Genomic DNA, 15,199 nt, shown 5'->3' with positions numbered 1-15,199 from the left:
TGCTGAAATGAAAAGGTCGGAATATAAGTGCTGGAATGAAAACTAACTAATGCATAAGCTAAAGCATAAAAATGCTGAAGGTTGAATAATGAAGACCCCCCTCACATATATATAGGCTGGGGACCCTTCACGTGAAATCCCAACATTTAACAGGTTTTGTTTTTTAGCCCAATTCAGTTTGTTAAGATCAAAACTTCATTTTTATAAAGTTTTGTTTTATTATAATTTGTTTTGTCCTTTTATGTTTTGGTTTTGTCTTTTAGCCCTATTCAATTCAAACATTGAATTGGTACGTGTCTTTCCTATTGCAAGGTGGCACAAATTTGTGACCATCACTTGCCACCTGCCTATGCTGACTCGTCATGCCTTTGGGCCTACAGAGTGGGTCCACTTAGTGTGTCCAGTGGCGGCGCTGATTTTAGCATTTTTAAAACTTTCTGTCTTTGCGTAGAGTTCGTCGCCCTGGTCGCTCTGGCAGTTCACTAGCCAACGTTGGCATCTAGATTTATCAGATGTGAGCTTCAGAAGTTTGCTGCTTCTTTATATGTGGACCCGTTCTGCACTGGTTTTGTTCTTTTGGAAACTTCGGCTCTAGTCAGGCTTTGTTGGGCTTCACTGTGGTTGAGTGGGAAATTTCAAATATTCTAGTATTCCTATACTTCGATGCATGTTTTATCATTATATTCATGTTAACTGCGGAAACCTGCAAAAGTACGAAAATATAATTATTACATGATTATTAAGCACATAATTGACCAAAATGCTATGTCTCTCGGGGTTTAATATTACAGTTTTGGGTGCTTATCAAGAGACATTAAACTACTTCAGTACCAATTGTACAAGAATAGGAACCACAACGTGTCACCAATGACGTACAAGAACAAGAGGTTCTTCGTTGTAGTGGGAGGGTTGTTAGACAACCTGATAGGTGGATTGGTTTGGGAATGTCCTTAGACATAACCACTAATAACCAAGATCCTGATCCCTGGACCTACAATGAAGCACTCCAAGATAGAGATGTAATATCTTGGCAAAAAGCAATGAATTCTGAGATGGAATCTATGGATTCTAATATGATATGGGAGCTTGTAAAGCCACCCAATGGTGTAAAACCCATTAGATGCAAGTGGGTCTATAAAATGGATGTCAAGATAGCTTTCCTTAATGGAAGTCTTGAGGAAACCATCTATATGGAGCAACCAGAAGGATTCATTGAAAAAGGTCAAGAGCATCTTGTTTTGTATAAGAAATTTGATGGAAACATAGTGGTATTTCTTGTGCTTTATGTAGATGACATCTTACTCATTGGAAATAATGTGAAAGTGTTGTCAGACATAAGGGTATGGTTATCAAAGAAATTTGATATGAAGGACTTGGGAGAAGCGGGTCACATCCTTGGGATCAAAATTATAAGAGATCGCAGGAAAAGGATGTTGTGCTTATCTCAGGCTACCTATATTGATACTGTGTTGACTCGTTTTCACATGCAAAACTCCAAGAAAGGTTTCTTGCCTTTCAGGCATGAAGTTCCTCTATCAAAGGATATGTGTCCCAAGATACCAAAAGAGATAGAGGACATGAAAGCGGTTCCTTATGCATCGGTTGTAGGAAGCTTAATGTACACCATGTTATGCACGAGGCCAGACATCTGCTTTGCCATAGCCATGGTTAGCAGATATCATAAGAACCCAGGACAAGGGCACTAGACTGCGATAAAACATATTCTGAAGTACCTGAAAAGGACTAAGGATTATATGTTAGTATACCATGCATATACTTTATTTCCTTTAGGGTATACAGATTCAGATTTTCAGTCAAATAGGGACAAGAGTAAGTCTACCTCAGGTTGTGTGTTTACCATGTGAGGTGGAGCCATAGTATAGAGGAGTGTGAAGCAGAAATACGTGTCTGACTCCACCATGGAAGCTGAATATGTGGCAGCCACTGAGGCAGCCAAAGAATCAGTTTTGGCTCCGGAACTTCTTGTAAGCAAGTAAACACATTGAGCGCAAGTACCACCTAAAAAGAGGAGATGTTACTATTACCAAGATAGCATCAGAAGATAACCTAGCTAACCCCTTGACAGGCATGTTGAGGGGATGGGAATCAGATGTTTGGTAGCATAGCTTTAAGTATAAGTGGAAGATTTGTTAGTAGTATACTAAAATGCAATGCTTTGAGTATAAGTGGGAGATTGATAGGGTTATATATTGAAAGCATTACTTTTGTATTAACTCTAATTCTTTATATTTTTGAATGAGAATTATATGGGCAAATGTTATGCATATTATATATGTCATTAATTATATACATGTGTCTAATACTTTATGTTGTAGATGATATGGCGTGTGGTGACACATAGAAGATCATATCATCAGTACCTTATAAAGTATAAGTAAACGTTCACAACCTAAATGGATTTGGAAAAACCATTGGTACGGTTGTAGTATAATCTGGTATTAGTCTATCTTGACTATAGGATTACACTAGTACACTTTGTGTGTATTAAACAGGACCAAGTGAGGTTGTTTCTCTTTATACTGACTATATAAGAGAACAAACACCTTTGTTATTATGGATGCTTGTCCTCTTAATCCAGATATAATAACGGGCACTTACGTGCATTGTACATTACTTTAAATCATCAATGAGTGAGATTCATTTGTGAATCAACAAACTCGATGGATTGGGTAATGACATTGTATGTAAGGTGTGTTGTTGGTTATAGAAGGAATCCGTGACCCGCAGGAAGTCGGGCTGATGATGTCCCCTTGAGGAGCTCATAAGGATTGTCATGTAAACCCTGCAGGTTGATTTAATCCAACATGACAATGAGGTTAAGTGGTACTACTCAAGGACATAAGAAGTTTTTTTTTTTTTTTTTTTTTTTTGAAATAACTAGGGGTCAGCCCCCAAACTTTATTAACTTCATTTTCTCAAGTACATAGTGCCTTCCTTATCCCTCGTGATCAGTACATGCATTTTTTGATCCATCGGGGGAATAAAGAGCACCAATCCATTACACTCGTCTCTATTTAATTTCGATAAGTAGTCAGCTACTTGGTTACCTTCCACAAGACATGGACAAAGGATACTATGTCGAACTTTGAGCTCACATTTGAATCTCAGGCTACCGTGTTCCTCTGATTACCACGGCTTACCTTTGCTTTGTTAAAATCTGTACCCCCGTGCATAGAGTCTGATTGCACTTTAATTCGTGTTATCCTCAGCTGCTCCGCACATTCCAGCCCCTTTAGAACAGCTAGCAGTTCCTCATAGATCACCGATTTCTTCTTAGAACTGCCGCTATACGCCTGTAGCACTTCCCCATCTCTATCCCTCAATACACCTCCATAACCTGCCATCCCCTCTTGTACCGACCCATCTGTGTTTAGAGCCACTGTCTCACTCCCTGGTCTCTCCCATTTGACCCATCTTTCCTCCTTTTGTATCACTTGGGCCCTAATACCTAACCTCTCCAACATCACTTTGGATCCCACGTCCTCCTGTATAGCTTCTAGCGTCTTCCCCATGTATATCTTCATGCTATTTATGACCTTGTGGCTTACCTCATCAGCTGCCTTGGATCGATTCCTCTTTATCCTCCAATTTAAAGCTCGATCCATATAGCTTGCACTTTCTTTGCAAAGTAAAGGCTCGAATCACTTCCGACACCATGTTATTCTTCCTGCTTAGTCTCATTAGGTAGTACCATTCTTCATGTGATGCTCTTACTGCACCTGGTAAACCCATCGCCTTCTTGAACTCTTCCCAGACTATCTTCGAATATGAGCAATCAAAAAAGAGATGAGCTGAACTCTCTCCCTAGTTACCACACAAACAGCACTTTGTACTTCTTAATACCTTCTTCGCCACCAATCTATTCTGTCTTTGGAGGGTTCCGGAGAACAGTTGCCAAACAGTGAAGGAATGCTTTGGTACTGAGTACTTCCCCCAGACTATCTTGAACCATTTGACTTTACTCCTCACATTCTTTAGTACTGAGTACGCTGATGTTGTAGAAGTTGATTAATGTAGTTGTCAGTAACTTGACCGAATCAACGTGAATTCGATATCATAAACACGAGGAGATCAACAAGCATATAATATGGAGCCCATAAACATAACACGTAATTTGGGATTAGGGCGGTAGTGCAACAATGGCCTTCAGTGGAATAAGCCATTTGTTGACTGACTTGGGCCGTGTGTTCTGGGCGAACATGGGAAGCCCAAGCCCCTCAGGAGGCCCAACCCTAATTTCTCCTCATGGTCCCTGTTGTAGCCTATATAAAGGAAACCTTTTTTCTCTGGCCGTTTTACTCATGGTTTTACTCAAGAAAGATTAGTTCAAATTCGGTTCTGACTTTGAGAGTGATAGAGGCCAAGAGAGAAAGAAGAGGGTGGTAGATCGTTGCCCACACAACGTCCATTCCATTGATAAGAACACAACAGAAGATCAAGATGTTGATTCGGATTCGTAGAGCTTGGATTCTTAGAGATAAGAAGCCTATCAAAAGGTATCATTTCTATCCAAAACCATGGACACCCCTTATCCACTGCGCGTGAGTGTTCGTGGTTCGTAGATCGTTCGGTGTAACCATAACGGTTCCTACAAATGCCTCCTTGCTTCTCTTATGAATAATGTCTTGTCTACGCAAGCTCAGTATATTTAACAAGTTAGAAACACTGAATAACTTGAAGAAATGGAAGTTTGTACTAACATGTGAAAATCGGGCTGTTCAAAAGAGGGCGCAAGGTGCGCTCGGAATTTGCCTTAGAAGGGCGAGGGTCGCGCTCTTGCCTGACTCGAAGTCCAGGCACTTTAGCGCGGGGTGTGCTTCAAATTTGCCTAACAAGGGCGCGGGGAGCGATCTTGACTTGGACGATGTCCAGGCACTTTAGCGCGGGGAGCGCTGCAAAAATAGGCCAATGAGGCGCGGGGCGCGCTTCGTGTATTTCCGCAAAAAAAAAAATCAGTTTTGAAGCAAACAACCACAGTTAGAACCAAACAAAGGTGGGTTGGTTTAATGGGATTTTGGTAGGATTAACACTACTAAAGGAAATGAAACTAAACACAACTAAGATGGCAGCGGCGCCATTTGATATAAGGAAAAACGTTAGCATTACCTATGAATAAGTAATTAAACTCAAATGTAAGTAAAACTAAATGAAATTCTTATTACTAAATTATCAAAGTTCAACTCTCGTCATCAATGCAATATAATTGGAGTAGAGAATTCGTTCCACTCCTAGCTAGTTTAGAATGTAATGTTTCCTAGTTTATGTATTCTAATAAAACCGTGAGAGTAATGATGGAATTAAATTTAACTACGATGGTGAATTAACTAATCAAGATGTGATAAATCAACTACGACAATTCAATACTAAGATGACAATATGAGGAGGAATTAGAGGAATTTGATTCCACCTTGATTCGACTTAATAAACTAGCATAGAATTCATTGTAATCCTAATCTTTACGATTTCATGTAAAGGTTGGGTATTTCTAATCCTTAATTATTCATGGTAATCTCTACCAACTAATAACTAGCATGTGAAGCAATCAAACCCATTCTCATGGTGAACTAATTACTTTCTAGAGTAAAATAGAACATTACAACTGTATCTATGCTAACAAAAATCAAGTCATCATCAAGGCTTCCTCAAACCCCTCTAATGGAGGTTTAGCCTTGAGTCATTAAGCTATCATTTTTGAATTAAGAATAATAAGAACAAGACATTATAGAATGAATAACAATGACTTTATTAATCTAATGAACAATAGTCTAATGATTCAAAATGATTTAAAACTAATTTAGAACTGGAGTTTATGACTAACTAATTATGAAATTAAGAAAAACTAAAGCTAACCAAGTATTGAATTCTCAAAAAAACTAAGTTTATCCATTATCTAACTAAGTAACTAAGTAGCTTAAGAGTTAAGCCTTAGTCCTCTTATATAGAAGAGGCTAGATCCACAATTTAATGCATGGGCTTAGGAGCCATGTTTTGGGTTGGAAAATCGAGCCCAAAACTTCATTACTTCAGTCCACAAAGTGGTTTTCAGCTAGAAATGACTTTAACAACCTTTTCATCCATTTCCGCTCATCTGATTGGGTCCATTGTTAGACCATTAGAAAGCTCGTTCCGAGCCAGTCGTTTTGACTTATGGTAGGTCAAATTCCGAGGTCTGAGTTCAAAGATATAACCTTTGGAAGTTCTGCTGACTTTTATGCTCTATTTCTGCCCGTGTTGGCTTTGACCGGACTTTAAAAAGGCTCTTTCTCCTTGAATCTTGGTATTTAATCATAGAACTTCTTAGCAACCAACTTTTACTCCTTTATCTCGCAAAAAGGGCGCATTTATTCACATATTCTACTCTAATACCTGAAATACACAAGAACACGATAACAGTACTAACTCATACTTATTAATCATATAATTGGTCAAAAAGTAATATTGTTAAAGGGTTAAAACTACAGTTTTGGGTTCTTATCACTATGTAACCCAGAAACTTTCATGAAGTTACCCCAAACATGCACTTCTTGGGATTGAGCTTCAGCTTATGCGTCTGCAGTATGTCAAAAGTCTCCTAGACACCTTTTAAGTGTTCCTCTTCCGACATGCTTTTTTCTAGCATGTCACCAATATATATTTCAATCCCTTTCTAAATCTTGCCTTCGAACATCTTTTCTCCTAACCGCTGAAATGTGGCCCCTGCATTCTTTAACACAAAAGGCATCCTAGTGTAACAGTAGGTACCACCTTCCACTACGAAGGTTGTATTCTCCTGATCTGGATCAAACATTACAACCTGATTGTATCCCATGGATGCGTCCATGAAAGAAAATACTTTGAAACATGCCATTTTGTCTACTAACTCGTCCACTCGAGGCATAGGGTAACAATCCTTAGGACACTCTTTGTTTACATCTATAAAGTCAACACACATCCTGACTTTGTCATTCTTCTTTGGAACCGCGACCAGGTTGGAAAGCCACTATGTGAACTCTACATCCCTTATTATCTAGGCACCTTTCAATTGTACAACCTCTTCGCGAATCCCCTCAGCGTACTTTGGTCTTATGCTTCTCATTTTCTTCCTTACCGGTTTCGCGTCTGCATTCATATGTAGGTGATGGCATGCAAACTCTGGGTCTAACCCCGTGATATCCTCGATTACCCATACAAATATGTCCTTATTCTCTGCCAAAAACTGCACCAGCTTGTTCTTCCATTCCTCTGACAAATCATACCCCACCGATGTAAATTTCTCCTCATCTCCCACTCCCAGGCTCACTATCTCAATCTCATCCAACGTTTTCGGCCTCACCGGTGACTCGAACTCGCCTTGGCTTCTTTATTGGATACTACGTTCAGCGTAAGACAAAAGGCCAATTTTTATTTTCTGACTTCATCACAATTCGAGGAATGGTGTGTTCATCTCAACTTCATACTCCAATAATGATTTCTTCTTTTAGGACATAATATGTTATTTTTGTCACTTTCATCCAAGTACCACTACAAAGTCCCTTACTCTGGTTTATGTTTCTAATAAGCATGATAGGAGCTCTCTCTTTTAGTTGAATTTGATGATTCGCAATCCCTGGTATTTGAAGAGTGTTAAGGAACTCTGTAGGATACAAAATGTCTTGATCTGCGATTTTATCAGATGCCGCACTTAATGTGTCTGCACTCAAGTATTCATGTATTTCACGTGGAATTAATGAGAGAACGTATTTGTTTAACTCATTTGTAGAAGCATTCGTAGGTGTCAGAATGCGTCTACTTCTCAAGTATTCTACATCTTTGTAGTTCCTTGAAAGATCTTTATAAACAGTATTGATGACAATCTCTTCTATCCCATCTACTTCGGAATGAATAATTAGATTTGCAAGTATTTTAATCCATGATGGCTCTTCACCTTTGCATAATGATTAACTGGGCAGTTTTCCTTCACCAATAGCTAATATCTAATTGTTAAATTCTACATCGGATTGGCTACTTGGTGATGTAGAATCTATTCTACTCAAACTCATGTTTATCGAAGGACGAAAAACCTTGAAGTGATGCCATAAGTAGGATCTGTTTATCGAAGCTGACACAATAGCTTCTCTTGAGCCTTTTTCTATAACTGGAAGCGTCTGCCTGAAGTCCCCTCCTAAAACAACTATTTTCCTGCCAAATGGTTTATCTTTCAAGGTTTTATCAATCACAGACATTATGTCTCTAAATGTCTTATCAATAGACTCAAAGTCATTTTTCTTACTCATTGGTGCTTCGTCCCATATGACCAAATCTGTTTTCTGAATGAGTTTTGCCAAGTGCATCTTGTAGGAACCGTTATTTTAGAATGTAAATTTCTACAAACCATGAAAACCATGCGCAGCGGAATTAATGGTGTTCATGACTTTGATTAGAAAACATACCTGTAGATCAGCTGTGATAACTCTGAGAATCCAGAATCAGCAACCACTTGATCTTTTGTTGTATTCCTATGTACAGAGTAGACGTTGTGTGGGCAACAATCTTCCAACCTCTTCTTTCTCACTTGGCCTCTCTCTCTCTCAACCTTAGAACCGAATTGTTTGCTTGAGTGATGTCTTAGAAAAAAATGGCCAGAGAAAGAGGTTTCTTTTTATAGGCTACAACAGGGACCATGAGGAGAAATTAGGGTTGGGCCTCCTGACGGGCTTGGGCTTCCCATGTTCACGCAGAACACATAGCCCAAGTCCGTCAACAAATGGCTTATTCCACTAAAGGCCATTGTTGTACTACCGCCCTAATCCCAAATTACGTGTCAGCGTTTATGGGCTCCATATTATATGCTCGTTGATCTCCACGTGCTTAAGATATCGAATGCCCGTTGATTAAGTCAAGTTACTGACAACTACATTAATCAACTTCTTATGTCCTTGAGTAGTACCACTCAACCTCATTGTCATGTCGAATCAAATCCACCTACAGGGTTTACATGACAATCCTTATGAGCTCCTCAAGGGGACATCATCAACCCGACTTCTTGCGGGACACGGATTCCTTCTATAATCGACAGCACACCTTACATACAATGTCATTACCCAATCCATCGAGTTTGTTGATTCACGAATGAATCTCACTCATTGATGATTTAAAGCAATGTACAATGCACGTAAGTGCCCGTTATTATATCCGGATTAAGATGACAATCATCCATAATAACAGAGGCGTTTGTTCTCTTATATAGTCAATATAAAGAGAAACAACCTCACTTGGTCCTATTCAATACACACAAAGTGTACTAGTATAATCCTATAGTAAAGATAGACTAATATCAGATTATACTACAACCGTACCAATGGTTTGTCCAAATCCATTTAGGTTGTGAATGTTTACTTATACTTTATAAGGTACTAATGATATGATCTTCTGTGTGTCACCACACACTATATCATCTACAACATAAAGTATTAGACACATGCATATAACTAATAACATATATAATATGCATAACATTTGCCCATATGATTCTCATTCAAAATATAAAGAATTAGAGTTATTACAAAATTAATGCTTTTAGTATATAACCCTATGACATCTTTAGTGTAACATTGCAAGTTCTAAATTCATCTGATCGAATGGGAAATTTGAACCTTGAGTGGGCAGTTCAACCACCTGGTAATAAAAGAGATGCTATGCCTGATGATGTTACAGGTAGAACTATTTTTCTTTCAGAGCGCAACTTTGCAATTATTGTATTCCATAGATAAGTTTTTCCTGTTCCTCCACTTCCATATACAAAGAAGAGACTTCCAACATTCATTTCAACAGCGCTAATGACAACATCAAAAATAGCTTTTTGTTCGACATTCAATCCACCATGAAGTAGTAAGTAATTTGAGGAAAGTAAATTGCAATTATAATTTAGTTCCTCCTGTATCATTATGTTCTCAACTTTATCTGCTTCTAGGATATCAAACTTATAATCTTTTAGACTCCACCCATTTTCGTTCATTAAAATTTTAACTTCAAGAAGTGTTTTCCTTTCCAGTTCTGATTCAGATAAATTTGGATTAGACTTTAAGATATCATCAGATAGTAACTTCCAATTGTAGTTCCACATATCAATAGGGTTGCATAACTCACAAAACACTAAAAGTGTTACAAATAACTAGTGTTATGACGAACTGAAAGACCATTCTACTGCTTCTTTAATGGCAAGATGTCATTCATTGTCATCTTGTAAAAGACCAAGCCCACGACAAGCTGAATTGTAATCATCATAGAGAATACCATTAACAGTTCTGATTTCTTCAAAATTTCTGGCACCCTTTACAATATTTAGAAGCATACGCATATAGTATCTTTCGCCTTGAGTTGGCTGAGCATAGAATATTCTTCCAATCTTCAATCCTTGGCTTCTTCTTTTCCATTCCTGAAAAAATTAAAAAACATGTATGTTATGAATAAATATAAATTTTATATGTAATTTCAAATATAAATTTTTGTTTGGAAATTTTAATGTATTGAGACCTTTGCATTTCTATCCCACAGAAATTCTAAAGGGAAGTCAAAATATGTAAGATGTCTTCCACTCGGATCTTTTTCATTAATACGCATCCACTCAGTGAACATAGTTTTTTTCCTTTTTTCACTTGAAACAATTTCAACTGGATTCCCATTTGCACGAAAAACAATATTATGTTGATTTTCAAGATGGAAACTCATCAAATGTCGTTTCACTGCAAAAATCCTTTGGAAATTTCCTTGTACATTTGTTCTTCTTAGTGTTTGTAGTAGCCATATTCATAGAGGGAGCATGTGTGTATTGGGCTAAGAGATAGGGCCAACACCATAGTATGTATTGGGCCCAAAGAATAGACCCAAGACCATACTATGCCCCATGAAGTAAACCTAAGAGAGAGATATAAAAGGGAAGATAGGGGATGAGGAGAGGAAGAGCTCATAAGGAGGCAGAGAGGGGGCAGGGTGAGGAGAGAGGAGTGAACTACGGCGGCTTGATCCCAAAATGGATACGTAGGCAACCTAATTGGTGCAGCCGATCAAAAATAGAGGTTTAATACAAGTAAAGTTAAAGGTCGCAGTAATTAGGTGCGACAAATGTGGCCGTCTGTGGGGACAAAATAAAAAGTCTGTAGGTTGTCAACATCGTCTTGCGATTACTAAACACTATGTCATGCTGCCGAAATCTCCTAACAATCATTTTCAGTATTCAAAGTCTAGTTTTGGGTTTGGTTCAGTTGGTAATGAGTACAAGGTTGCTCGGATTTTGGGTGGCAATTGCTCGGGTCTATTTTGATGTTGGTTCTTCAGTTGGTTCGGGTTTTTGGTGATGAAGGAGATCGAGACTCAGCTCTTTTTCGTCGACCAGTGTAAAGTGGTGATGAAAATCGAGTGATTTGATGATTAATGTGTGGGGATGTTGATTTTATTAAAGGTGTGGGGTTTTCAGTGGTGATGAAAACCGAGTGATTCATAATGTGTGGTGGCTGATTCGGTGGTGACCGATTGGGTGGTGGTGGAAGTTGTTGAGGAAGGAAAAAGAGACTTACATCTAGTGCTCCCAGATGTTGAGTAACCTTTCTAGGCAGTTGAGTTTGGTTTAGTTAGGGCCGATTCTTAAGTTGTGGTGGATCGGGCCCTTATCACTACAAGTGACTAATGTGGTGACCAAATAGTTTGTGTGGTTCTGAGAGAGATAGACAAGAAGTTTGAGAACCACCGACATGGCCAAAAGAGTGATTTGGTTTTGTGGGTGTATATCGTTCGGGTACAATTTGGTGTTTGTTATTTTGTTCCATTGAAAAAAGCCAAAGCTTACACAAGCATTTTTAGCTTTGTCACTTTGGATGTGCCGGTGGGGTTTTGGTTTGTGCCTCAGTTGCCAGTTGCCACCAGCCCATAATATGCTTTATCTTAGATGAATGTTATCAACTATTTGCATCTTTGGGTGACATATGTGATTGGTCATAGGGGATCTCTTTTGAGATATTCTTCTAATGAAGGGCAACACCAAATTCCCCATCTTTATCAATATTTCGCTTGGTGCTTTTCTGGCTTGGTCCAGATTATCAATATAGAAAATAAAGAAAAAATTGAAGTCGATTGTTAAGTGTGTGAGAACTGGTGGTGAAGTGTGTGGGTTGGTGGAGTAGTGTGGAGACTTATGGAGTGTGGTTTATGGCGTAGTATGGGAACTGGGGGTATAGTGTGGGGATTAGTGGACTTGTAGGGTGTGGACGGTGGTAGTAGGATAGGTATACCACCTCGGGTTTGTACGGGGCTGTTAAAAAAGGGTTGACAATCACGCTGAGTATTGCCAGAATGGTGACGGGTCTAACAAGGGGCAGCATAGTCCCCTCCTTTGTGTTATTGGTGATTTTAGTTTTTGTAGAGTATTCAACGTAACAACATTGACGGCGAGGAAGTTGGAGACAGAGGAACAATGAGATCAATAGACTGGGGTTGAGATCAACGGTTTGGAGTGTCTGAATATAGATGGTAAGGTGATTACAAAAAATGTAAAGATACACCGTGGCAGGTAACTCGTTTCTTTTACCATCATGTACATAATAGACGGACGAGTAGTGACTCGGCCGTCAGCCATAGTTACACTAAGCAAGCCTTGTCCCCGTCCTTGGCAGAGATATATGTGGGGATAGATTGGGATTGTCCCCAGACCTCGTTGTATTCCGCGAACCTATTCGCTCATGGAGGTCGCGGACCATGAATGAGAAACATGGTGGTACACCTCAGGGTAAGACGGATTGTACATTGTTTGGAGCATATGATCACCATTATATTTGTATACAAATACTTATGATGAATTAATATTCTTCGTTAAAACTCATGTGTTATTTGTGCAATCTCAAATATGAAAGTTTCAGGTTACAGAGAAAGATAAAGATTTGCGGTACCGCGGAACAGAGTTGAGATTGAGCGGGTATTGAGAGATGGATCCATCTCACCTCATTTACTACCTTATTTGCATATACTATATTGTTACCAAAGAGTTTACTTTCTGCATTAAAGGTTTATTACATGATATAACATTGAGTAAGACCGGGGTTGATCCCCGTACTAGCTATACAGGGAACCTCGGAGTCTGCTAGTGTCTCTATGTAGTGGTGACTTATAGTTCACATTAAGGGCATGATATCTTTGCACTGAGTTACATACATGTACACTATTATCTCTTAATGCCTTGAGAATTTGTCCACACATATTTACTAGAGGATGTTTGGTCTACTCTTATGTGGGAAGAGATAGAGATGAGTTGCCTCTAGAACGGGGGGGGTGAGCCCTTCGTGGACCGCTGTGTCCGAATCAAGCTTGGGGCAAAATGAGCTGCCTCTAAGCTAGAGAATGGGGGGTATGAGCCCTTCGTGGACCGCTGTGTCTGAATCAAGCTTGGGGCAAAATGAGTTGCCTCTAAGCCAGAGAATGGGGGAGGGGATGAGCCCTTCGTGGACCGCTGTGTCTAAATCAAGCTGGAGGCAAAATGAGCTGCCTCTAAGCCAAAGAACTGGGGGGATGAGCCCTATATGAGTTCTATGAAGGAGAGCTTATGGCTGGGCTAAGACACTCGGCAGACATAGTTGTGAGTTCTCTGAAGGAGAGATGGTAGCTGAGGTGAGACACTCTGCGGACATGGTAGTAAGTTCTTAGAAGGAGAGCTGGTGGTTAGAGTGAGACGCTCCCCTGACATGGTAGTGAGTTCTATGTGAGAGGTGTTGGCTGGGTTGAGACATTTTGTGGGCCATTGAGTTGAAGAGTGAGAGCGAAGGGGAATAGACCTTCCGCGGAGATGATAGTGAGTTTTATGAAGGAGAGCTGGTGTCTAGATTGAGACACGTCACAGACATTGTAGTGAGTTTTGTAGAGGAGAGTTGATAGCTAGGTTGAGACACTTCTCGGGCATGAGGATTGAGTTTGAAGAGTGAGAGCGAAAGGAAGAAATCATTCGCTGATATGTGAGCAAAAGGGTTGAGGCGAATAAGGATATGCCGATCGAGATTCGTCCACAAATGTACAAGGGGAAACCATAGAATGCATATTCCAAATCACGAAGTAGATTAGCACACTCAAGAATAATATGGAGGTAATTCAACTATGTAGAAGGAGCATTGAGTCAGTGGGATTCAGATATGAGATGCAAAGCGCCGAGTACAAGTTGAATAAGAGCAAAGGTCGTGGAATTCGAGATACAGACACTTGATTGACTGAGAATTTGGCAGATAAGAAAAGTCGAGGACTTCTCAGATCCGCGAATTTATAGAATTCCGCGCACCCGAGAGGGGGCAGTGTAGTAGCCATATTCATAGAGGGAGCATGTGTGTATTGAGCTAAGAGATAGGGCCAACACCATAGTATGTATTGGGCCCAGAGAATAGACCCAAGACCATACTATGCCCTATGAAGTAAACCTAAGATAGGGATATAAAAGGGAAGAGAGGGGAAGAGGAGAGGAGGAGCTCATAAGGGAGGCAGAAAGGGGGGGGAGGGGTGAGGAGAGAGGAGTGAACTACGATGACTTGATCCTGAAATGGGTACATAGGCAACCTAATTGGTGCAACCAATCAAAAATAGAACTTAATACAAGTAAAGTTAAAGGTCGCGGTAATTAGGTGCGACAGTGTCCATACATGGAGAGCCCTTTTTCTTGTCACCACATGGACCATGAATCATTGTTTGGACTATAATATCTTACAGTAGAGGTTCACTGGCTTTGTCTGGCAATTCAGCAGATATCATCTTGTCTATATCCGAAACAATTTTAGGTTTATCTTCCGGATGTAGAAACAATAAAATGTGAGCATGTGGCAATCCTTGTTTTTGAAATTCAATAACGTACAATATTGCGCAAAAAAAAAAAAAATATTTAGTAGCAATCTTTAAATAATTATAAAGGTATATGATCTTATCAATAAGTAAGAAATATATCTTCTTATTAATTTGTAATATAAAAGACTTCTAACAAATCTGTAAGTGTTCTCCCCTGTTTAAATATAGGATCTTTAAACACATAAATTTACATTTTATAGTTAATAGCAAACATGAATTCCACATTTATAAATAAATTATTAACTATTAATTATTGTAGGTTTTTGCTCTACTTCAATTTATAGTCCTGCTGGACATGATCTATTCTATAAAAAAAAAAAGGTATGTGATTATAACTTGCAATGACTTTGCCGAA

General features: G+C 39.2%; 1 protein-coding gene across 1 annotated transcript; it reads right to left on the bottom strand.

Moving 5' to 3' along the window:
- Positions 1–3,573: 3,573 nt before the first annotated feature.
- Positions 3,574–8,330, bottom strand: LOC147493602 (uncharacterized). Its single transcript, XM_086567875.1, has 4 exons — positions 8,006–8,330; positions 7,520–7,867; positions 3,865–4,010; positions 3,574–3,780 (listed from the first exon to the last, which is right to left on the bottom strand). The coding sequence occupies exons 1-4, from the start codon at positions 8,328–8,330 to the stop codon at positions 3,574–3,576; spliced, it is 1,026 nt and encodes a 341-aa protein (XP_086424001.1).
- Positions 8,331–15,199: the final 6,869 nt, after the last annotated feature.

The sequence above is a fragment of the Coptis chinensis genome, chromosome 6, assembly GCF_015680905.1.
Source record: "Coptis chinensis isolate HL-2020 chromosome 6, ASM1568090v1, whole genome shotgun sequence".
Classification (NCBI taxonomy): Eukaryota; Viridiplantae; Streptophyta; class Magnoliopsida; order Ranunculales; family Ranunculaceae; genus Coptis; species Coptis chinensis.
This window is presented reverse-complemented; position numbering and strand designations above follow the sequence as displayed.